The sequence below is a fragment of the Bos taurus genome, chromosome 18 (assembly GCF_002263795.3).
Source record: "Bos taurus isolate L1 Dominette 01449 registration number 42190680 breed Hereford chromosome 18, ARS-UCD2.0, whole genome shotgun sequence".
Classification (NCBI taxonomy): Eukaryota; Metazoa; Chordata; class Mammalia; order Artiodactyla; family Bovidae; genus Bos; species Bos taurus.
In genome coordinates this window covers 52,724,194-52,749,359 of record NC_037345.1, presented here as the reverse complement: position 1 = coordinate 52,749,359, position 25,166 = coordinate 52,724,194, and the positions used below count along the sequence as shown (strand labels likewise).

The 25,166-nt window shown below is 56.4% G+C and overlaps 1 protein-coding gene across 7 annotated transcripts; it reads right to left on the bottom strand.

Annotated features, from left to right (window-relative positions):
• Positions 1-154: 154 nt before the first annotated feature.
• On the bottom strand, positions 155-25,013 carry CLASRP (CLK4 associating serine/arginine rich protein). 7 transcript variants are annotated; one of them, XM_024978077.2, is made up of 21 exons: positions 24,955-25,013; positions 23,829-23,956; positions 16,710-16,807; positions 16,080-16,181; positions 15,838-15,917; positions 13,589-13,673; positions 12,412-12,560; positions 11,512-11,608; positions 10,439-10,517; positions 10,281-10,354; positions 9,434-9,475; positions 6,082-6,297; positions 5,681-5,968; positions 4,142-4,387; positions 3,805-3,844; positions 3,447-3,507; positions 3,199-3,257; positions 3,078-3,124; positions 1,449-1,531; positions 559-583; positions 155-292 (listed from the first exon to the last, which is right to left on the bottom strand). In XM_024978077.2, exons 2-21 carry the CDS (start codon positions 23,925-23,927, stop codon positions 250-252), a joined length of 2,013 nt encoding a protein of 670 aa, XP_024833845.1. In that variant the 5' UTR covers positions 23,928-23,956; positions 24,955-25,013; the 3' UTR covers positions 155-249. The 7 variants fall into 7 exon arrangements, with proteins under 7 accessions (XP_024833845.1, NP_001071355.1, XP_024833842.1 ...); NM_001077887.2 differs by having other exon boundaries at positions 24,739-24,978; XM_024978074.2 differs by having other exon boundaries at positions 3,447-3,844; positions 24,739-25,013.
• Positions 25,014-25,166: the final 153 nt, after the last annotated feature.

The following is a 25,166-nucleotide window of genomic DNA, read 5'->3' as shown; positions in this document are numbered from 1 at the left end:
TGCTCCAGTCCCCAGATGTGGGCGGGACTCCCCACCAGGTCACACTGGCGCCTGTTCCCTGAAGCCACCAAGCACCTTCCCCAGCCGGCCTCGGGCACTGGGGTTTGGGGGCCCTGCACTGACCACACAGACGAAACAGACCAAGGGAAGGGAATTAAATAACGTGTGACTTTATTAGAGATAAAACCAGCAGCATCACAGCTTGAGCCCTTGTCCCCCCACCTCATCTCTGCCCGCCCACACTTCTGCCTAATGTCGGTAGTGGGGGCTTCGGGATCTGGACCTTGACCGTCTGGAGAGAGAGCGGGGAGAGAGGCCCTGTGAGGGTTTGGGCAGGAAGTAGGGAGCCCAGCCGTGTGGGCAGGTGCACACACACCCACCCACATGGGACCACTGGGGCTTCAGCGACGCAGAGGTTGGCTGCGTGCAGCATGAGGCCAGGCCCTGGGCAGCTCCTACGACTGGAGGGGGGCCAGGGCGAGGATGGGGGAACCAGGGCTGGGGCCTCCCACGAGAGGACAACAGTGACTGCCTGGGGAACAGGGCCTGCCTGCTTACCTTCGAGAAGAGCTGTATTCTCGACCTGGAAAGAAGGGGGACAGGAGTGCAGGTGAGAAGAGCAGGATATTGCCTGCCCCTCGGCCCACACCCAGGCGCTACGAAGCTCTTCCACTCCTGCGGTTCCCTTGGGACTGAGGTGCTGTGTGTCATGTGTACAGCTTAAACGTTTTAGTTTATTGAAGGCTGATGTGGAAGGTGTACCGTGGTTTTCTGTAACTCAGTTTTGACATGTCTTCTCTTTTTAATGTCCCAGAGCCTCCAGCCCAGCTCTCCTGACCCAGCGCCAGAGAGGCACTCGCTGTAGAGGGGGGAGGGCGACCAGGGGCACACTCACTGTAGAGGGGGGAGGGCGACCAGGGGCACACTCACTGTAGAAGGGGGAGGGCGACCAGGGGCACACTCACTGTAGAGGGGGGAGGGCGACCAGGGGCACACTCACTGTAGAGGGGGGAGGGCGACCAGGGGCACACTCACTGTAGAAGGGGGAGGGCGACCAGGGGCACACTCACTGTAGAGGGGGGAGGGCGACCAGGGGCACACTCACTGTAGAGGGGGGAGGGCGACCAGGGGCACACTCACTGTAGAGGGGGGAGGGCGACCAGGGGCACACTCACTGTAGAGGGGGGAGGGCGACCAGGGGCACACTCACTGTAGGGGGGGAGGGTGACCGGGGGCACACTCACTGTAGTGGGGGAGGGTGACCGGGGGCACACTCACTGTAGAGGGGGAGGGTGACCGGGGGCACACTCACTGTAGTGGGGGAGGGTGACCGGGGGCACACTCACTGTAGCGGGGGAGGGTGACCGGGGGCACACCCACTGTAGAGGGGGAGGGTGACCAGGGGCACACTCACTGTAGTTGGGGAGGGTGACAGGGGGCACACTCACTGTAGCGGGGGGAGGGCGAGCGGCTCTGCCGGCTGTACTGGCGTTCCCATTCCTCTCTCTCCTTCTCTCGGCGCTCCCGTTCCCTGCAGGGAGAGGCAAAGCAGGGTAAGAGGTGAGAATACTGAACTCGAGGGCCAGCTGGGTTGCCTGCCAGGTCGAGTGGAAAAGTGAGCCAAGGGGCAGGTCCTGCTCCTCTGTCCATCTGGAAACGAGTGCACTGAGCTCAGAGAGGGACACCGGCCGGCAGCTGAATCCCAGTCTACCACCCGACGAAAGGTTTGCTGAGGCCTGGATAGTTTGATCATTTCCTGTCATGCTCCAGGCGCAGTCTCTGAACAAAGGGACTTACATGCTAAGTGCTTATCTGGCCTTTGTCAGAATGACCGGGATTTGCTTTGCTATTCCAAGGGCTGCATTTATTGAGCGCCATCCCAAGGGCTGCATTTACTGAGTGCTGTAGTGCCTGGCCCTGATCACACTAAATCCTGCCCACAAGCCTATGAGATGGGATAATTAGTTCATCCCCATTTAACAGATGGGCACACTGAGGCTCAGACAGGAGAAAGGCCCACAGCTAGGGGGTAGCAGAGGTGAGGTAGGATCAGAAGCCGGGCCTGACTGACTAGAATGCCAAGTCCCTATGCACTGTGCTCCCCACTTCCTGATGCGCCCGTGTGATGGGTGTGTAATAAACCACCAACCAGTAACAGTAGCTCCAGCCATCAAGCCTCCCCACGTGCCAGGCACCACACGTCAGGAGCCTTACAGCGGGATTCCACAGAGACGACTGCCTTATTACATCTACCTCACATGACGAATCCTGGCTCACAGAGATTAAGATACTTGTCCAAGGACCCACAGCAAATACAGGGTAGAAAGAAAAGTAACAGGTGACACAGCTCTCAATTGACTGACTCCCTTCCTTGCCAAGACCAAGCACTACAGCCTCCAGTTCTGCTCATGGGCCCCACACAGGCTGAAGCTCTAAGGGCACTAATTCCTCAGTTACCCTGTGCAGTTGGCACCAAGGACTGTTCACAGTCTGGACAAGCACCCACCCCAGGGCCAGAGAGTCAGAGAGAAGCGGAGCTTAGATTGAACCCCAAGTCTGTTTGAACCAGGCTCTGGGCCACTCAGCTCTGCAAAAGAGTCAGGCGAGGAGAGGAGCAAAAAGGAGGGGGAGCAAAGCCCTGGCTCCCAGCGCGGGGCTGGCCTGCGTCCAGCCCTCAGCATTTATGAGCACCAGGGTTCTGGGGGCAGAGCATACAGCAGGAGCCTGGCAGCCAGACCCGACTTCTCAGTGAGGATGCCAGCAAGAGAGAGTGAAGGACACAGACAGGACGCTAGGATGCCGGGGGAGACAAGCGCCATGAAGGAGGGGTGCTAGAGGACGGTGCTTTTGGGGGTGCTGCTCCACACAGGACAGTAAGGAAGGACCTGAGAGCAGCCTTGGGAACAGTGGGTGGGTATCTGGGAGAGAGAAGGAAAGGCGACCCCAGCTGGAGACTGGCTGAGCTGCAAGGCAGGAAGGACACGAAGATTCGGAGAAGTGGGCCTGGTCAGAGCTCTGGGTCGGGCTGGTGGTGGGGAACACAGGACCACCCGGAGGCAGGCTGGGGGCAGTCTTACTTCATGCGGATCTTGCGGGCCATGGCGCGCAGCTCGTCTTCCCGCTCCTGCGGCAGAGGCAGCGGTGAGGGTGGGGCCAGGCTTCACCCCTCGTGGGCCCCGCGCCCTCCCGACCCCGTACCTGGCGCTCATGCTCCTGCTGGATCATCTTCTCCTGCGCCGCCTTCTTATCTGCTTTGACTGTGGGGAGAGGGCACAGGGGCTGAGGAGGTGGAGGCTGAGCTCAGAGAGGCCCTGGACCTGGCGGCCACAGGGCGGGTGCACACCTGCTCCTCCCCAAGGGCCTCCTGTCTGGAGAGAGCAGGGCCTTCCCCAGCTGGACGTGGAAGAGGAGCAGGGAAGCCCTGGAGGGGCGGGGCCAGGACGTACATTGCCTGTTGAGTGCCTTCTGCATCCTCAGCTTAAGCTTCTCCTGCGGTGTCAGCTTGGGCTGGGGAAGGGGGAGAAGAGGCAGGAGAGCGGGTGGGTATCCCGGAGCTCCCACAACCCACCTCATCCAAAGCCTGGGACTGGCGGGGGCAGGAGCGGAGGACGGGCAGGCTGCGGAGACCAGCCACGAGGGTCTGGGAGCCCCAGTGGACAGCGGAAGGGGGAGCGGGGCACGGATCTCAATCCCTGGGGCTGGATCTCCCGGCCCACCCGGGCCCCCCTGCAGGCCCACCGGGCCCTGCTCTCGGGCACTGCTGCTGGCGGGAATTAGACGGGCGAGTTCCAAATTCTTACTGACTTTGGCAGCTCCTGTCTCTTTACCAGCGGCAGGTTCGGTCCTGGGAGGAAGAAAAAGCAGCTGCCACCTCCAATCACACGTGGCCTCAGCACTGCCCTTGGACCAGACAGCAAAGGCCGTGTGCCCCAAACACCCCCAGGCGGAAACCACGTGCCTCCTGGATCCTGCAGGGCAGGGTCGTGTCCCCCCCTGACCCCTCACCCAAGGCAAGGCTGAGACTCCTCAGCACCCCCACCCCCACCAAGGGCAGAGCCCCCCAGGGCAGGACCAAATTCCTTCTGAAACAGAACAGTGGGGTGCGCCCCCACCTCCATCCGCCAGCCCTAGCCCCACTCACTTTTTCAGCTTCTCGCCCACAGCGGGGGACGCTGCCGGCCTGCTGAGCTTCTCCCTCGGCGGTGATGGCGAGTGACTCTGGCTGCGGCTGCGGCTCAGGCTGCGGCTGCGGCTCAGGCTGGGGCTGCGGCTGCGAGTCAGGCTGCGACTTCGGGACGGGCTGAGGGACCAGCTGCTGCGGCTACTGCTATGGTGCCGGGGGCCCCGGCCGCCCCGCCGGTACCGGTCCCCGGAGCGGGAGCGGCTCCTGGGGGCGCCGAAGAGCAGGAGGGAGGCTGTGAGACTCCGGGGACCTCCTTGCATGCTGCCCCAACCCAGGCACTGAATCTACGCGCCTCCGCACGACCCTGCAATCTGTTTCTAAGTCCCTCCTGCTGCTTTCCTCAGACATCCTCCCTGGCCTCCCCGGTCTCTAAACAGAGACTGTCCTCTAGATACACTGGCCTAGAACAGCTCTTCACGTTTCACTAGACACCTGTGCGCCCACTTCCCTGCGAGACGATCTCTGGGAGGGCAGGACTTGCCTGGTGACCCCCTGTGGATGCTCACCTCCTCACATTGCCAGGCCTAGGGTCTCGCCACCAGTGGGGACGACCCCTCATCCCTCCCCACTCGCCTGTGGCACAGACCCACAGAATCCAGTCTGGGAATATGTAAGCCCCCTCCTCTCTCTGCTCAAGACTTGGGGGCTCCTCAGCAAGGGCCCCCTCCTCAGGGTGACCAGGCCCCCCTCTGACCCTGAGCCTGTCTCCTGCCATTGCCCTGGGTACAGGCTCCAGGCAATGATCTGGACGCCAAACCAACACCACACACTGACTCTGGTGGGACTGTCCCGGGTTTTGTCAGCAATATCGAGAAAACAAGAGCTGTCCTTTAAACATCCAACTCAGTTTCTCTGGAAAAATCAGAAAACTGGGCACGCCACACCCGCCACTGAGTGGCCTACAAGCCCAGCAGAGGGGAAGTGTGCCCCAGGTCACCAGGCCCACGGGGCGCCTCGATTTTACCTGCCAGACCTCGTGGGCAGCTGACACTGAGATCCCCACAACAATAACACAGGTAATAACGCTGACGACAACAAGAGCACTCATCAAGTGCCAGGCTCTGGACCAAGCACTGAAGTAGACTTTGTCACAACTTTGCACTCAGTGGAGGAGACATTATGATTCTATTTCTTCTACAGATGAAGAGGCCCCAACAGCCCAGCAGCAGGGCCAGACTCCTCATCCGACCGGCTGCTCTGCAAGTCCCGCTCTCACCCAGCAAGTCGTGCTGGCCCTCCACGGGCAGCCCTGACCCCCCCGGAAAGGGCAGGAGGGATGCTCCTGTCTCCCAGGACGGTATTCCTGCCCCACCTGCAGCGCTTACATCATACCCCGCCCTCCCCTCGGGGCACCCTGGTCCTACGAGGCACCTGCAACAAGCACAGTCCAGTCTCCCACCCACTGGCTCCCCACATCTGGGATGACCACCATCCCCCAACTCCACGGCTCCCTTGCAGAGCCTGGTCTCACCCAGATGGGCTCCCCGCCCCACGCACCTGCTTCTGCGCCGGGGTCCATAACCGCCGCGCCGGGCCGGCGAGCGGGAGTAGCGGTGTCCGTCTCGGGAGCCTCCACCTGAGTGCCGCCGGCCACGGCTGCGTGAGCGAGAATAGCGCCGGGAGCGGGACCGGGAACGCGACCAGGAGCGGGACCTGGAGCGGGCGTGGCGGCCAGAGCGGTAGTAGCCCCCGCCTCGGCGGGAGCGGGAGCTGGAGCTGGAGCGGGAGCGGGAGCTGGAAGTCCTCGAGGCGGAGGAGGAGGAGGAGGAGGTGGAGGAGCGGCGGCTGCAGGCGGGCACGGGGGGCGGTCAGCGCCAGCCCGGGCCGCGGCCCCCTGCTGCCCCGAGTTCCCCCCCACGGTGCCTGGGTGTAGGGCGGGCAGCGTGAGCGTTACAGACCGGGCACTGGCATTACGTCCCGGTGCGGGGCCGCCAGGCTGGGGAGGTGCTGGGGGCTTCCCTGTGGCAGCCCCTGATGCAGCTGCTGCAGCTGCGGCTGCGGCCGCCTCCTCATCGCTGCCCCCAAAACTGGTGATGAACGTGATCTTCTCCTCCCGGCCGGGGGTCGGGGAGCGGGAACGGGAGCGGGATTCAGAGCTGGACTCCGAGGGCGACCTGAAGAGCAGGGAGAAGGGGCTCACACCGGGCTCCTCAAGCCTGTTCACCCTCCACAGAGCAAGAGGTCGAACAAAGAGGTCCACCCTCCACACAGCAAGAGGTCGCAGAAGAGCAGGGTCCCGAGCAACAACAGACACCAGGTGCAACAGAGCCAGCAGGCAGAAAGACAGCAGGCCTGCAAGCATCTGATTCATGACCACGAGGCCTTCTCAATACAACCAGGAAAAGCAGTGACAGAAAACTATTATTAAGAACAGATGCACAGATCTGTACTGTAACAGCAACAGGTTTCCTCCACACAGATGTCAGCTCAGTTCAGTCACTCAGTTGTGTCCAACTCTTTGCGACCCCATGGACTGCAGCACGCCAGCCCTCCCTGTCCATCACCAACTCACAGTTTACTCAAACTCATGTCCACTGAGTCAGTGATGCCATCCAACCATCTCATCCTCTGCCATCCCCTTCTCCTCCCACCCTCAATCTTTCCCAGCATCAGGGTCTTTTCAAATGAGTCAGCTTTTCACATCAGGTGGCCACAGTATTGGAGTTTCAGCTTCAGCATCAGTTCTTCCAATGAATATTCAGGACTGATTTCCTTTAGGATGGACTGACTGGATTTCTGTGCTGTCCAAGGGACTCAAGAGTTTTCTACACCACCACAGTTTCAAAGCCATCAATTCTTCGGTGCTCAGCTTTCTTTATAGTCCGACTCTCACATCCATACATGACTACTGGAAAACCATAACTTTGACTAGATACACCTTTGTTGGCAAAGTAGTGTCTCTACTTTTTAATATGCTGTCTAGGTTTGTCATAAGTTTTCTTCCAAAGAGCAAGCATCTTTTAATTTCATGGATGCACTCACCTTCTGCAATGATTTTGGAGCCCCCCAAAATAAAGTCTCTCACTGTTTCCACTGTTTCCCCATCTATTTACCATGAAGTGATGGGACCAGATGTCATGATCTTAGTTTTCCGAATGTTGAGTTTTAAGCCAACTTTCTCACTCTCCTCTTTTGCCTTCATCAAGAGGCTCTTTAGTTCTTCTTCACTTTCTGCTGTAAATGTGATGTCATCTGCATATCTGAAGTTATTGATATTTCTCCCAGCAATCTTGATTCCAGTTTGTACTTCATCCAGCCCAGCTTTTTTCATGATACACTCTGTATATAAGTTAAATAGGCAGGATGACAATATACAGCTTTGATGTACTCCTTTCCCTATTTGGAACCAGTCTGTTGTTCCATGTCCAGTTCTAACCACTGCTTCCTGACCGGCATACAGATTTCTCAAGAGACAGGTCAGGTGGTCTGGTATTTCCATCTCTTTAAGAATTTTTCACAGTTTGTTGCGATCCATACAGTCAAAGGCTTTGGCACAGTCAATAAACCAGAAATAGATATTTTTCTGAAACTCTCTTGCTTTTTTAATGATCCAGTGGGTGTTGGGAATTTGATCTCTGGTTCCTCTGCCTTTTCTAAATCCTAAATATCTGGAAGTTCACAGTTCATGTACTGTTGAAGCCTGGCTTGGAGAATTTTGAGCATTACTTTACTAGCATGTGAGATGAGTGCAACTGTGTGGTAGTTTGAGCATTCTTTGGCATTGCCTTTCTTTGGGATTGGAATGAAAACTGACCTCTTCCAGTCCTGTGACCACTGATGAGTTTTCCAAATTTGCTGGCATATTGAGTGCAGCACTTTCACAGCATCATTTTTCAGGATTTGAAATAGCTCAACTGGAATTCCATTATCTCCACTAGCTTTGTTCATAGTCATGCTTCCTAAGGCCCACTTGATTTTGCACTCTAGGATGTCTGGCTCTAGGTGAGTGATCACACCATCGTGATTATCCAGGTCGTGAAGATCTTTTTTGTACAGTTCGTTTATGTATTCCTGCCACCTCTTCTGAATATCTTCTGCTTCTGTTAGGTCCATTTCTGTCCTTTATGGAGCCCACCTTTGCATGACATGATCCCTTGGTATCTCTAATTTTCTTGAAGAGATCTCTAGTCTTTCCCATTCTATTGTTTTCCTCTATTTCTTTGTATTGATCACTGAGGAAGGCTTGCTTATCTCTTCTTGCTATTCTTTGGAACTCTGCATTCAAATGGGAATATCTTTGCTTTTCTGCTTTGCTTTTTGCTTCTTTTCTTTTCACAGCTATTTGTAAGGCCTCCTCAGACAACCATTTTGCCTTTTTGCATTTCTTTTTTTGGGGGGATGATCTTGATCCCTGCCTCCTGTACAATGTCACGAACCTTCGTTTGTAGTTCTTCAGGCACTCTATCTATCAGATCTAATCCCTTGAATCTATTTCTCACTTTCACTATATCATCATTAGGTCATACCTGAATGGTCTAGTGGTTTTCCCTACTTTCTTCAATTTAAGTCTGAATTTGGCAATAAGGAGTTCATGATCTGAGCTACAGTCAGCTCCCGGTCTTGTTTTTGCTGATTGTATAGAGCTTCTCCATCTCTGGCTGTAAAAAATATAATCAATCTGATTCTGATATTGACCATCTGGTGATGTCCATGTGTAGAGTCTTCTCTTGTGCTGCTGGAAGAGGGTGTTTGCTATGAGCAGTGCATTCTCTTGGCAAAAGATGTCAAGTCAGGTGTAAAGCAAGTTTGAAAGCATTAAGTGTGAAATAATCTCAATTTTGTTAAAGAAAGTATGTAATCTCCCTCACGGCACCCACAGTTGAGCACCTACCTGAGCCAGACCTTTTCTCAAAAGGTGTACCTGCCTTATCTCATCTGTCCTCCCAGGAGCCCCAAGGGTCCCTCTCACCCCATCCAACAAAGGGAACGGGTCAGACTGAGACCTGTCCACCCTCAAGGCCTCTGACCAACCACTCCCACAACAGGAGACACATGTTGTGTGCGACCAGGCATTTCTGTACCTGTTATTTCTCACTGGTTATTTCTGGCAGTTCAGATTAAAGACACCTGACATCTAAGTCCCGCCTTTCTGCCATGTTTGGTCACTTTTAACACAAAACTCCGTTATGTTTAAATCAGAAAAAAGCAGAGCACATCCCCCAGTCTGTGATCTCAGGAGGGCAGCCTACAGCACACAGGCCCCACCCAACCCGCCCTCCATCAGGAGGGTGCTGGGCCCTGGGAACTCACCGCTTATAGGGGTCATAGGTGGGGCTGTCTCGGCGGGCGTAGCTGTAGAGAGAACCAGATGGGACGGGGGTGGGGGGGGGGAGGTCAGTACGCATGGAATTAAGGTCAACCCCTGACCTGTGTGCCCCAGGCCACGCCCTGGACAGTGACGAGGAGGCTGCCGGCCAGGTTACGGGCCCTGCCTTCATCCCTCCTGTCCCCTCACACCTGCCAAGAGCCTGAACCACAGCCCTGCACTTCTTCGGTACGATGGCAAGAATCACCACAGCTCATGACAACATTTTCCAGACCATGCATCCAACCCTGAGCCCACTGCAGGTCCCTTAAGCCTCACAGCAACCCTGCGACTCCCCTTGAACAGAGGAGATGTGGCAAAAGCATGGGTTTGCCCGGGCCCCAGACTGGGCTCTCTGCACACCAGCTGCCTCATCCAAACCTGCCCGAGACCTCACTGTGGGCACTGGTGTAGCCCCCGTCCTGGAAGGTGACGGTGCCCCTTTCCCAAAGAGAAAACTGCAGCTCGAGAAGATGAAGTCACCTACCCAAACTCTAACAGGGAGGAGGCGGCCCACAACAGAAGCAATGGTGCCCCCTTGACTCTGCTCACAGCCAGGGAATGTGACATGGGTTCCAAATCCAGCAGGGAGAGGGGGATGGCTGGCAGGACGGGTATCCACACGTCCCTCGTGGCCACACCTATCCCAGACCTTCCCTGTTCGCTCTATTAGGACAATTCTGCCTGCAGGCCACAAGCTTGCCCCCCAGACTTTCCTGAGCCTTGGCTCCTCCCGCAGTCCTGAAAGACTGATGCTGGCAGGGCGGGGGCACAGGGCAGAACCCCACCTACCTGGGGGGGCTGATCTTGCGGCCCCTCAGCCGCTTCTCCCGGAACTCCCTCCTCTGGCGCCGGGAGCGACGGCCCTGGAGCAGGGTAGGGATGAGGCTGGTGAGGCTGTGCCTTCCACGAAGCACACACCTGCCCTGCCACTAGGGCCCAGCCCTCACCGAGTACATGGCCTTCTCCTCCTCAAGGGCCTTGGCGTGTTTGATGGCCTCCGCCTCCTCCTTGTCTTTCCGGAGCATCCTGCGGAGGGGGAGGAGGGCCACCAGGAGGAACGAGGTCAGATTACAGGCAGAGTCACTGCAGGAGGCGAAGGACCCCAAGCCATCCTGGTGGGTCTCACATCCATTCAGTACTATTACTGAGCACTGATTGCACGCCAGGTGCTATCTCAGGCATCAGGGATTACTGAAAATAAAACTCCCCACTCTCATGGACTAACATTCTGGGGAGAACACAGACAATGACCAAAGTCATGTAACACATGACTTGTTAAATGGTGAAAAACTTGATGTGAAAGGAAATCACAGAAGGGGGACAGATGTCCAGGGGCCTGGTAGAGGCTGCAGTTTTTAACAGGGAGGCCAGGGAAGCCCCTCAGAGAGTGACAGCTGACGAGAGCCCTGGGGAGTGAGCTGTGCAGGTGCAGGCAGAGCTCACAGCACCTGAGTGGCCCCGGGTCAGGTGGGGCCTCGGGCATTTGAGGGGGAAAGAGGCCATGGAGGCCGGGCAGGGGTGGAGTGTGTGGGGAAAGGACCAGAGAGGTGAGACTCTGGCCGTGGTGAGGACGCTGGGTGCTCCTGAGTGAGGATGCTCAGACGCTCAGGCTGTGTTCAGACGTGGGAGTATTCAGGACTCAGTAACCTGTTAGCTGGGACCAGTCTCTGTGACCCACCCAGGTGAGGCACAGGGCAGAGGCCCAACCAGCAACTGCCAGTGAATGCAGGGAGAGGAGCCACTCCACTAGAGGGCGCTGTCCAACAGGCCCAGAAACCCCTGAAGCTCCCAGGGCTCAGAAGGCCTCAGGTCACACAGCCGGGGGCGGCCTCTGTCTCAACACCGCTGAAGCTGACCCCAAGGACCACCCCATACAACCTCCACCCCTCCTCCACGAGCTCAGGAGCTGTGCGTGTAATGTCCCTGGTGCGGAGTCAGGGACACCAGCGCTCATAAGAGGGGTAACAGCAGAGATGCCAGGTCCACAGGGTGGGGAGCGGTGTCCGCCCACAGGCCTCACCTGACGAAGTCGCCATCGGCCATGCCATAGGTCGTGGCCTGTTTGTTGAGATCTGCCACCTGTTCCTGGTTCAGTTCGTCCACATCCACCTCCACGTCTGCACCAAGAGAAAGGCTGTCAGGGGCCAAAGCCGAGCAAGAGGAAGGGAAGGGGCAGCGCCCCAGGACATGGGGGCGGGGGTGCCCACCAGACCTCAGGCCTCTGTGGGTGGGTGGGGGTGTGGACACGAGTCAGCACGTCCTGGTGTCCCCAGGCTGGCACAGGACTCGGCCAGGAGCAAGCACCATAAACAGCGGGCGAGGGTGGGGGAGATGTGATGGGGAGCGAGTGATGTACACAGGAACGTGAACAAGGGCAGCTGAAGATCTAGGTGGGTGGAGGCAGGGGTGCAGGTCTCAGGTATTCGGGAGTGGGATGCTTGATGGCTGCGTGGCAAGTGTGCTTTACACACTTCTGAACAAACAGGGGACGGGCTGAGAGTGAGCTGGATGAGGCGAGGGGAGAAACGGGTGGCTGGTCTGATCAGTGGGCATTTAGCTGGCAGTGGGCAGTGGGGTGGGGGCTGAGGCCAGCTCTGTAACTGGAGAAACACGTGTTTTCAAGAAGACAGAGAAAGAGAAGGGCGGGGAGAGACCAAGAGGCTGAAGTCAGAAGAGGAGAACAGAGCCAGAACCCAGGTGGGGACAGTGTCAGAGGAGCAGAGTCCTAGAAAGTAGGAAGGAGAGAGAAACAGCGAGGGAGGCTGGAGCAGCAGGACACAAGTGAGACGGAAGGACAGCGGGAGGTGGGGGTCAGGAGAGGCGGGCTCGTAAGCACGGGACGCCCCGCACAGGGGGAGGGGCGAGACACGAAAACGCTGCCCAGGGACTGTGGATGGGGAGGGCAGAGAGGGGACCCCACCGATGTCGGGGATGACCTCATCTTCATCCGAGTTGCTCTCCTCCTCAGCCGGGGACTCCTCCTCCTCCGGCTTCTCTGTCACCTTCTCCACCTCGGCCACCGTGCTGTCCTCATAGGTGTAGCCGATGGATGCCTTCTTCTCTGCCAGCCTGGCACGGGGGAGCCGAGAGTCAGGGCCGCGCTGGGAGGAGAGGCGGGCCCCAGGCCAGATGCAACCCAGCCAAGCCTCCAGGGCCCACATACCGCTGCCCGCACGCCGCCCTCCTGAGAGCCAAGGCAGCCTGGTGCCCTCGAACAGTCCCTGGGCCTAGAACGCTCTGCGCCCACCTGCCACCAGCCCTTCCCTCTTCCTACAGCTCTAGTGCACCACCCTCCAGAAGTCCCCGTCTGGGGGTGGCGGCCGTCCTCAGCTCCTGGCCCCACTCACACTGGCTCTCTCCACCGCCACCCCCGACTACGTGTCCTGCAATGGCCGGCCCAAGTTCTCTTGGGTAACAACGCAGCCCACCTTGGTCCAGGATGGAGCAGGGGCCTAGGGCATGTGTGCTGCTAAACTCAGCTGACACGCCCTGACGCCATCCCTATGCCAGCCTTGTCCAAAACAGGTGGCCATGAATAAGGGTCGGTCACTGAGACGCTCAGTCACCTCCGTGAGGACCGCGATGGGGACGGCTTGGGAGCAGGGGGTAAGGAGGTGGCTCCGGGACTGCAAAGCAGTGGAGGGGCCAGCCAGGCTGGCAGAGGGATGAGCCATTCCTCAGGGCACACAGCCCGGAAAAGCCCTCTGCAGAGTGACATCAGCTGCTGTGGGCCACACGCTTATTGCCTGGCAGGGTACAAGTACTTCCCCAGCTCCATCTCCTGCAGTCCTGGGGCATCCAAGCAGGGGGCACCAAGGCTCAGAGGGCAGGACTCAAACCCAGGCCCTGGCCCAGTCCAGCTCCTGCCCATCTAACTGCACCTCCTCCCAACCCAAGGGTGGAAAACGCCATGGAGAGGTTTGTCAGCAAACCCGTCCCCTCCGGCGCTGCCTGCTCCTTGCAACGCTGATGAAGCGAGTACCTACTAGGCGCCAGCCGCCAGGCCCAGCTCTAGGGGACACCAGGTGGACAGAGCCCTGTGGGGCGCACAGTCCTCCTGCCTCCCACAGCCCCCGCTGCCCCGGACCCCGACTCACTTCTTCTTCTCATCCTCACTGGGTCTCTGGAGGCCTCCATACAGCTCGTCGATGTAGATCTGGTACAGGCACTGCTCCTCGGAGACTGGGGTGGGGTAAGAGGCACGTGAATCAGAGGGGGCTCGGGACACTGGGAATTCAGGGGGGACTCAAGAATGCAGTGGGGCTTGGGCAGGTGTGAACCCAGCACGGCTGGCGGCAGGCTCATGGATTCCCAGATAATCACAGAATGCATGGTGATGACACAGCAGCTGCAGGAGGGCCCTGGCTGCACCGCTGACTTGCCATGCAACCCTGGGCAAGGACTCAGGCGCTCTGTGCCTTGGTTTCCTTCCCTGTAAAATGGGAGGACCACTGGCAGAAGGAGAGCCTGGGCACTGCTACTGTTATCACCGTCACACAGACCTTTGACTGGACCTTTCAGAATGACAAACCTATCCCGAGAGCTGGACGTCAGTCACCTGGACCCCACGGCACTGCCACTCTGGGCCTCTGGGCCCCAGTTTAAATTAAGCTAATTCGGGCTCTCTCTCAGCTATAACACACAACTTGAAGAGCTCAGCAATGTACCGGAGCCCCCTGGTCCGTGTGCAGTAAGACATATGCCCAGCTCCAGTGGGACCCTGGACATGTCCCCTTCCCTCAGAGGGCCTCAGCTTTTCTATCTGTAAAGCGAGGTTCGGGGTCTGGGCGAGCCCCAAGGTGACACAGCACGGCCATCGCCGTAGGCTCCCCCATTCTGCTGGTGGTCTACGCAGCCCCAGGGGAGGGCCCTGGGGCTCTATGCGGGCTTTAGGCTTAGGCAGTCCCATGAGCTGTCTCACGTGAGCTCCAGCCAAACTGGCCTTCCCTGTCCCCCAAGCCACCCTCCTCCCGTCCCCTCATGGCTGTCCTTATGGCCCGGACAGAGTCAGGAGCACCGCCCCCCCCTCACTGGGGAGCTCCTGCCCCACCCCACCCCACCCTCCACTGACCCAGCCTCAGTCAAGCACCTCCGAGAACAGTATACCATCTGTCGAAACAGTGCCTCAGCTTGTAATGAACACCCGCTTTCGTGATTATGTGGCTCCCACACTAGACCCCTCCTCCCAGAAGAATGCCTGACACACTACAGGTGCTCAGGAATTGTATGAATGAATGGATGGATGAAGAGATGGAATCAGGCAGAACTAAGGGAAACCCTGACTCCATCATCAAGCATCTATGTGGCCTTGGGGGAAGGCAAAAACTACCACCGCATCCATGACGCTACACTCCCCTGATGTGAAGGCTTCATTGATAGCCAGAATTTGAAAATCTCTGCTTTTAAAGATGCTAAACATCTATTTCAGAAACAAAGAAATATGGGGACAGTGAACCCACAGCGAGGGTGGACTATGCCAGGCTCCATGCAGGGGCCCTAAGCATCCCTCAAGCGAACCCTCACATCACCCTGAGAGACAGAAACCTCCACAATCACCCTTCTCCAGGAAACGAGACCAGCTAGGCTGAGGGACGAGTGTGTGGCCCTTAATCTCACAGGGAGATCTGGGAGAGAGGCTCTGAGTCCTTCTCAGAAGGTGAGCTACAGTTCAGAGCTGTGTGCAGGGCAGGGTGAGAACCCCAACTCCTTGGAGTGTCCCTCCCAACTCCTGGGCCTCAATGTCCTTAACTGTAAAATGGGGCATCACGCCTACCCTGCTGGGTGATCACACAGATGTACTGCAGTAACAGAGACGAAAAACTCTGTCAGGGTTGGAACCTCCACAAGTCCAGAGCAGGGAATAGCCTCTACACTTGTTTTCTCTTTTGTGAGGTGACAATTTGGGAAAAGAACCTTGAATGTGTATGAACACTTGGCAAGCTATCAAACTGCCTAAACAGTCATTTAAAACAAGCACAAATTTCCTCTTCTGAGCTAACACTCTGACCAGTGCAGGTGGGGAAAATACACGGAGCAAAAAAAATATGTTCTTCCTATTTCTCCTAGTTTTTTAGGAAAAAGATCACAGAATTAGAGAGCATGGGCTGTGGAAGTGGCCACCTGGTAGGACCATCTAGGTCAGCAGACATCTGCTGTACCAATTCCAGAGACAGAGGCCCCAGGAGAGAAAAGGGATGCGAATGGAGCGGGTCCATGACAGAGCTGGGACCACCCAAGGCCCTATAGTAGAGAGTACTGGGATAACTTTTCTTCCCAGTCTTGTTGCCGTCTTCCAGCCTACAGGGACCCCTCCCTCAACCCACTCCCCACACCCCAGGTCACTTACTGCCGGCAAAGTCGTTCTGCACCAGGCCTCGGTAGCGCTCGTAGTTACATTTCCGCTCGTCCGACTCCTGTTCTGGGGAGCTGTGGGGGAGGACAAGGTCTTGAGATCACAGGGAGCTCCCAACCCAAGCCGGCACGAAGGGGAAGGAGGGGGCGGCCTCCAGCGGGCGGGGGCTCCCCCACATGCACACCTCCTTCCTTCCCAGGAGGGACGGGCCAGCAACCCCAGGGGAGGCGGCTTACATGGTGGTGAGCAGCGGGGGCGTGTAGTCGGGGATGTGGTCCAGGTGAGCGCGGACATCAAAGCGGTCAATCATGTTGTTGGTGTCCCCCTGCCAGGGCATCCTGCAGTGGGAGGAGGGGAGCAAGGCACCTAGGGTCCCAGTGCCCTGGACACAGAGCACCTGCCCCCTGCCACCTTGTGCTTGGGAGCCTGGCCCTCAGCCCCTCTGATGCCCATGCCAGTCCCACTCTCAGCCCCCACCTCCTGTTCCTTATGCCACAATGCACCCTGAATCTACATTCAGGGCCCTGAGGAAATCGGGGCCCTAGTTTGCAGAACCAAGCAAGAGTGGGACCTTGAACAAGGTCCCATGGGCCACTTGCTAACACCCCAAAACACGCCCTCTGGCAACCAACTCTCTGCTTCACCTGGGCCTCTGGCCGTGGCCCTGCTCGTCCCCTCTAGGTGCTCCAACCACTACACCACTGGGTCTTCATCCCAAACCCTGCCATCTCGCCCTAACTAGTGACCTTCACCTCCCACTCAGGCCAAGCCTTTCCTGTCTGAGGCGCCACAGGTCTGTCCATATACCAGGTCCCTTTGGACCGCTAACCCCCAGCCACAGATGCCACCCTCAAGCCCAGTCTTACATGTTAACAGGGCTCTCCGCGGCCAGGGCGACTGCAGAATCCAGGTGCACCTTGCAAGCTCGACCGTGCACCTGCAGGAACTGGGCCGGGTCCTTCTTCTGCGGGGATGGACAAGATGGAGGCCACCACCCAACTGAGCCCCGAGCCCTGCCACTGCCCACACAACCAAGCTTAGCAGCAGCTTCACCTCTACGCCAAGCAGACCATACTTCTGAGGTAGAAGAACCTGCCGGGGCGCACAGGCAGCACTAACAGGGCCACCTAACCTCTTGGGGACAGGTTTCCTCTCAAGGTAGCCCCAGGAGGCTCTGAGCTCTGGCTCAGTCTTCTACAGAGCCAGTACCAAGACTGACCTCTCTAAAATATCAGTGCCCAACTCTTCACCCCACACCCACCCCAGGGCCACTCACTCAGAGCCAGGTGCAAGCACGTTGGCCAGGAGCAGTCTCGAAGACACCACGACTGCATAAACTCATGAAAAGACGATCAACGTCACTATTCGTCAGAGAAACAGCAATCAGAACCAGCCACCCCACACTGCCTAGGATGGCTAAAACTGAAAGGACGGGCAACAGCAAGAAACTGACAGGAGTACGGAGAAATCAGGCTCTTCAGAAAGTCAGACAAAGAACTGCCACGTGACCCAGCAACTCCACTCCACACCCGAAACAGCTAAGAACAGACACTGAAATACTTGTACACCAACAGTGGCACTGGGCACAACAGCCAAAGAGTGGAAACAAGTCAAATGTCTATCGATGCACGACAGAGAAACAAAACATGCATAGCCAGTTTAATATTATTCAGCAGTAAAAAGCAATGGAGTGCTGATCCATGCTAAAACCTGATGGGCCCTGCAAACGTTACACTAAGTGAAGGAGTCAGTCACAAAGGGCCACGTAGCCTACGGTTCCATTCATGTGAAATGTCCAGAACAGGTGAATCCATAGAGACAGAAAGTAGACAGCGGTTACCCAGGGTGTGGGGAGGGGGGAACTAACTGCTAAGGGGCATGGGGCTTCTTTTGGAGGTCACAAAGAGTTTCTAAAATTAGACTGTGGAGATGGTTGCACAATCCTGTGAATATCCTGAGGGCTTCCCGGATAGCTCAGCTGGTAAAGAATCCACCTGCAATACAGGAGACCCCGGTTCGATTCCTGGGTCGGGAAGATCCTCTGGAGAAGGGACAGGCTACTGACTCCAGTATTCTTGGGCTTCCCTGGTGGCTCAACTGGTAAAGAATCCGCCTGCAATGTGGGAGATCTGGGTTCAATACCTGGGTTGGGAAGATACTGAAAACCACTGAACTATACGATATGTGGATTTAAAAAATGTTCCTCCCCTTTTCTTCTCTTCTTCTTTTTTTGGCCATGCCTCAAGGCACAAAGGATCTTAGTTCCCTGAGCAGGGATAGAACCAGTGGGAGCGTGGAGTCTTAACCACTGGACCAAGAAAGGCCTGAGTATGTGAATTATATCTCAATAAAGCTATATTTTTTTAAAAAGGCACCAAGATGGAGGAGAATGGCCCCTGAGTCACCGTTTTCTCCAGAGTCCCTCCCACTACCTCACCGGATGCTGCTACCTTCCATTCGCGTCTCACCTCTGGCCTGAGCTCTCCTGTGGGGGTTACAACCCCAAGTGACCGTAACTGCAGCAGGAAAGCCTAAAATCTGGCGGCGGCAGCAGCAGCAGTAGCCGCCACCAGTGCCGGGCCCTGGCTGAGCTCCAGCCCCCTGCCACATCAGAGCCACGAGCCAGGGCGCTAGTGCTCCCCACTAACCCTCACCAAGCTCCCCTCCCCAGACTCCAACCACCCCCCATCCCGAGCCCCCTGCCCCACCACCGTCCCTGACCCCTCAGCAGCCTCCTCTCCCCGGCTCAGCTCCTCGCTACCACCCTTGCCCTCTGCAGCTCCTTTTCCACAGAGCAGCCTGAGGCAGTGTTAAAACATATTAGGCCCTGGCCCCCTGTGCAGAGCCTGGCCCACTCCCGCCTGGCCCTCTCTGACTGCTTGCCATGGGCTCCCCAGCCCCGCCCTGCCCCGCCCCACACCGCCGGCCTCCACGCCACAGAACAGCCCTGCTCTTGCTGTCTGTCTCCTCACTTATTTCCGATCCCCTTCCAGCCACCTTCCTTGTCAAGTCTATCTAAACAGCTGCCCCAGCCCCTGACTTGACCCTAGCTCCTTACCCTACCCTACTCTCTTCAGAGCACCGCCCATCACCTGTCACCTGTCACCACTCCGCAACTAGAATGGAACTTCCAGGCGGGCAAGACCCATCTTGCATTCCGAGCGCCCAGGGCAGGGCCTGGGAACACTGACCAAAGCAAACAGAATGCGGCCTCACTCACAGATGAGGAGCCTGAGCCCAAGACTGAGAAAACCATCAGCCTCAAGCTCTCGAGAGCCTGCACTTCCTCATTCGGCCTCGAGCTCCCACCCCAGCCCCGTCAGCAGGAGTTGAGAAGGACACTCTCCAATGACCACAGCTACCACCGGGCTGCTCCCTGTCCTGCGCGCGCTCGGCGAGCTGAGGGTGGCCTCCACCCGCATCCACAGGGTGGCGCTGCTGCGACCCAGCGCCTCTTCCCACACCTCATCTGCCTCCCTCAGGCCCTCATCTCAGGCCTCGTGACCGCCCCGGGGCAGGTCTAAGACCTGGGGTTCGGAGACCGCTCCAGGCCAAATGCTCGGCTCCCACACCCAAGACACACGTGGGACTGTTTGCAGGATGGACTTTGGCCTGTACCAAAAATTCACTGTACCAGCACCAGGGAAACAAAAAAGCACTGGGCGGGGAGTTAAGACTTTGGGTCCGTGGCCTGGCTCTGTTAACAGGGAGCTTCAGGAAAAGTCCCTGAACCACACACGCTAAAAGCCAGGTGCGTTACGTACACCTCAAACTTCTCAACCGTGGGAGAAAGGTGCTACTCCTACCCCACGTCCCAGATGAGGAAACTGGAGCTCAGAGTGGGGAGGCTCACTCGCTCCATATCACACCAGTCACAAACAGAACCAGGATCTGAACTCAAATAGGCCTGACTCCAAAATCCACTTTTTTTCTAAAATAATTATTTGGGTCATGGTAACAGGCATACAACGTAAAATCCACTAACCTAACCACTTTTAAATGCACAATACAGTAGCATTAACGATCTGCACCTCGCTGTGCACCGATCTCTAGACCTTCGTCTACAAAACCGAAACTCCACACCTGCTGAACTACTACTCCCCTCCCCTCCCCCAACTCCTGACAACCATCATTTTCTGTTTCGAAGGGCCTGACTGCTTCAAATACCTCATACACACGGAATCTCGCAGGGTTTGTCTGTTTGTGACTGGCTTATTTCACTGGACAGAGTCCTCCAGGTGCCTCTTTGCTGTAGCCTGTGACAGAATCCCCTTTCTTTCTGTGACTCAGTAATATCCCACTGCATGCACAGACCACTTTTCTTTGCCCATTCATCAGCTGCTGGACATTTAAGTTGTTTCCACACCTTGGCTATGGTGAAACAAACTCCAAACAAACATGTACAAATCTGTCTTCAAGAGCCAAAATCTATTTTTAACCACTGGACCATTACATCTCCAGGATCGAAGAGGGTCAGACAAGTTCGTGGTCTTTCTCTCACTCATTCAACTGTGAAGCAGGCACCCACTCTGAGCGAGGTCTTGTGCTAGGGCCACAGCTGTGACTGAGACAGTCAGCCCTGTCCCCACAGTTCACAGTTCATTGTGGGGGACAGACCCGGGCCCCACAGTGACGACCAAGAGTGAGCAGTGCTGGGATGGGGAAGCCAGGGGTTGTATCGCTCAGCCCGCTGGGATCAGCCTGGGGCCTCCTGGAGAAGGAGATGCCAGAGCTGAGATCTGTTTTATTTTCCACTTACACATCAACATGGAATTCTGTTTCTTTACCCAAACCACTGATTAGAAGAAAGTCAACAGGGACAGAACAATGACAGAACCAGGGACAGGAAGGGAGTGAGAGCAGGCACCAAGGACACATCAAAAGAGAAATCAGCTGTCTGGACTGGACACACCGGCCCAGTCTGCCACAGCTGACCTCTGCTTCCTTAACACTGGCCTCAGCTGCCTCTCTCGGGCGGAGAATAAGATGAGAGACCCACATGACAGCCCCATCCTCTCCTCAAAGCCGCCACCGTCCACAGCTCGGTGGCTCTGATCTGAATGCTGATCACGTTCATGTTCAGGGACAGCTGCTTGTACAGGCCTGCACCACAACACACCCCACAGACACTGTTCTGTTCTTGAAGCTCTTCCCTGTCACCCAGTGAGAGGGGCTGGTCGTCACCACTGTCCCAAGGGGGAAAACACGGCTCAGTGAGCTCTCTGGCTCACACGGATGAGAGCCTGGAGTCCCAGGCCTTCTGAGTGACCCCACTCCGGCCTTCTTTCCTCCACTCCATCCATCCACCTGGATGCGATTCCAGCTCTACTTGGTAATAATAACCTCAGCACCAAGAAGAGCTGGCATTTACTGAGCAAGTTAGCCTGGGCAGGTCGGCCCTCGGGAGTCTCTGTGCCCAATCTCACCCAACACTCCGATACCTTGGGAGGGAGGTGCCCTATCCCCACCATTTGTGACAGCCCATTAGTTGGCAACCAACATCCACTGCCCCTTCCTCCACAGTAATGAGACTCCTAACATAACTGGCACAAGGCCCCCAGCATACAGCGCATACCTCTCAGCCTTCCTGGCAGCTGTATGTGACCAAGGACTACTTTCTGGCCACGGGGATACGAGTGGATATATTATGTGCAAACATTTAGAAACTTTCTTAACAACTGACATGAGCCACTGGCCTCTTCTCCCTTCCTGCTGAATGGAATATAAAGACATGATGGCTAGAGCTTGAGCAGCCCTCTTAGACCTTAAGAAAACACTGGCAAGAGAAGCCACTCACGGCTGAATAACAGTTCCCGGAGCAGGACTGGCCACCTCTGGGCTTTTATGTAATAAGGAAATAAACATGTGTCGTCAGTGAAGATATGATGAAACAGAGACGCATGTCAAGCGCTCAGCACAGTACTTAACACACAAACACTCAACAGCATTAACTACTGTTATCAGCAAAGCTTTAACACAGGGGTCAACACCCCTCTCCCAGGCCTGCTGAAAGGACCAGAAACAATGCACTGAAGTAGCAGGCGCGGGGTCCGGCACGCCCGAACCCTTAATAAGCGGCAGTTACTCAGCCCTGAGCGCTGACAGCGTCCCCCGTCCGCTGCTAGGGCCTCAACTGTAACCAACATAGGCCCAGGCCCTGCCCTTGTGGTCCCGTCATAGTTATTGGAACACCACTGGAGACGGGCTCTCAGAGATGACTCTCCTAGGATAATAGCAGCCTCTGTTTCATGGGTGATTGTGGGGACTCAAAGCAATCATACATCTAATGTTCTCCTAACAGAGCCTGGAGCCTGAGAAGGATCAATTAAGATGGCAACTGCTATTATTATTGTTTTATTCATCCAGTCTTTTAAACCACGTTGGGCTCAAGCATGGAAAGCAGTACCATGACCCAAATAAACCTAGTCCCCAGTCTCACAGAGCTAAAAATGTGTGTTAAATTCCACAAAGGGGAAAAACAAGAAGCTATGACAGCATTTATAGGGGACACTGATTGAGTACGAAGGATGAGGGAAGACTTCCCTGAGGACTGAGATCCGAGAGATGAGCAGGAGCTAACCCAGTAGAGGAAAAGCTCACACAAAGCCCCTATGGCTAAAGAGAACTATACAGTTTTGGGAGGTAAACTGGTAGCTCTTTATACACCTTTTTTTGCTAGAAAAAGTAGCCCCAGATAGTAGGGAGGCCAGATGACACGAGCAAAGGAATAAGGCAGAAAGCAGAGTAACACGAGTCTGGAGGAGGTGGTAAAAGCCAGGCCATGGATGCTCTTAAAGGCTGTCATGAGGAGCCTGGCACTAAGGAGTCACAGAGAAGTTGAGTAAGAGAGGGACAGAGTCAGCTCTGTGCTTTAGAAAGACCTCTCTGGGGACTTCCTTAGTGGTCCAGCAATTAAAACTCCACACTCCCAATGCAGGGAGCCGAGGTTCAATCTCTGGTCAGAGAACTAGATCTCTCATGCCACAACTAAGACCCAGTGCACCCAAATAAATGTTTTTAAAAAAGTAACAATAATTCCATCCCTTATTTAAAAAAAAAAAAAAGACGTCTCTGGCCTCTCTGAGGAGGGTGGATTAGAGGCGGCAGGACTGGAAGCCAGAACACCAGGGAGGAGCCTGCGGCAGTGATGCAGTAACAATGAAAACGTCTATATAAATACCATCTCACAGAAGATCAGAACCTAGTGTGCCAAAGCCATTTCAAGCTGGGGTCTCAAGAACAAGTGACAGTTAAAGAACTGAGAGGAGGCATTACAGGCTCAATACCCAGCGGCGGCAGAGATGCAAAAAAAGGCCAATGGAGCTACCTCAGAATGAAGCCCAGAGGCCAGACCACAAGGGCCTTTTAGGTCACAAGATGGAGTGTGCTCTTCTCTCCAAAAGCAACTGAAGCATCTAACAGGGGAGAAACGGCCAGAATTCACTAGGTGAATACTGACGGTACTCCTTCCGGGTGCCAAGTCAAACCTTAAGAAGGGCTGAGCTCCTCTGGGCACTGTGAACACTGAGGAATAATAACCAAGACCGACAGCATTCCGGAGGTGGCCAATCTTAAGTCTGGAGTGCTACAAAGCCTTCCCTCCTTCCTGACAACACCAGTTCTGTACTCTGAGTCCACACCAGACAGCACAGCGTGCAACAGTAAACAAAATACCTCGGTTCCGTCCCCGCCCCCAGTGATTATGCTCTAGAGGAGAGGAGGCGACCTACTCCAGTATTCTTGCCTGAAGAATCCCCATGGACAGAGGGGCCTGGTGGGCTACAGTCCACAAGGGTGGAAAAGAGTCAAATGGGACTGAGAGACTCAGCTCACCACAGCACAGCACATGATTACGCTCAAAAAAATGGACATTTTCTTGAGAAAACAGGTATCCCCTCTTAGCCTATTTCCAAGCCTGGTGGTACCAGGATAACCAGGGCTCCGCTCTCTCCCAGAGCTCCCAGCCCAGATTAAAGGTCACTTACGATCTTTTCATAGTACTCCCTGCGCCGCTCTGCCCTCTTTTTGTAGTCGACCATCATGCCTCGAAGTTTCCGCTCATGTTTTCGAGCCTCGTGCCACATTGTGGTGAGGCCAAGGCTGGGGCCTCAACCTGAGGGATGAGGGGAGGGGTGTCAGATGGGCTTAAAAAAAAAAAAAATACGGGCAGAATCACCGACACCTAATAAGTTGACACAGTTAATCCTGAGCATCAGCTTCAGGGAGGGTAAGTGAGGCTGCAGAACTGTGCAGCAGGATACACTCGGGTGGACCCCGGGCAAGTCTGATCCAGTACCCTGGGTATTCTGAATCCCCCACCCCCACTCCCGTTGATTCTGGAGTGAGCAGCCCAGAGAAAGTTGTACCCTGTGCTGAAGGAGGAGGAATCAAGGATGAAAGGTTCAAGGATGGAAGGAGTGTTTGAAGTAAGGTCTGGAGGAAGAACATGAGCAGCTGGGGTTGGGAGCTCAAGGGAGAGGAAGGGCTGAAACGGCGCCCACCAGGTGGGCCGGCGGGGGGTGGGGGGGGTGGGTCTGGGTACCAGAGGTCTGGGGATGAAGGCAGGTGGACGAAGAGAAAGTTTTTATGGAAAAAGGGTAGTGGTGTGGAGGTGGGGGTCGAGGGCAGGTGAAGGGCGTGGATGGTGGTGGATGTCCTCCCGACACTTGCGGGAGGAGAGGGCAAGAGGCAGCGCCGGAGGAAAAGAAGCGCTGCCGAGGTCTAAAGCAGGAATCTAAATTGGGGGAGGGGGGAGGGTACAGAGGCTGAGGGAGGCGGAGCGAGATGACAGGAGGGGGTGGGCTGCGTTTGGGGGCAAGCCTGCAGGACCGGGCTCGAGCACCCGGTCTGGGCCTGAAGGATCCCTCTTAAGTTTTTCTGACAAGGGGGCGGGACCTGTGGCAAGCGGCAGGGTCCGACGCGGCGAGTTCTGGCCGACGGCGGAGGTAGGGCGCGGCCTGAGGCACGGCAGGCCGAAGGGGTGCGGGGCGGGCAGCCCTCGGGGCCCGGGCCGAGCGGAGTCTCACAGTAGACCGCGGAGAAGCCGAGGCAAGGGCGAAGCTGGGCTGACGTCCGCCCGAGGCCACCAGGTCACCCGCTGCCCGCACTCACCGGCTCGTCGCCGCCTCCCACCGCTTCGCTCGCGCGCGACCCGCGCCGGAAGCGGAAGTGGGAGGCTGAGGGACGGGGCGGGGAGCGGCAGAGGCACTTCCGCCTACTCGAGAGGCGGGAACTAGGTTGGACTAGAGAGTGAGCGGAAGGGCGGGGCTTGAGGAAACCCGAGGGGCGTAGGCGGAGCCTGGAGACTTTGTACTTAAAGGCGG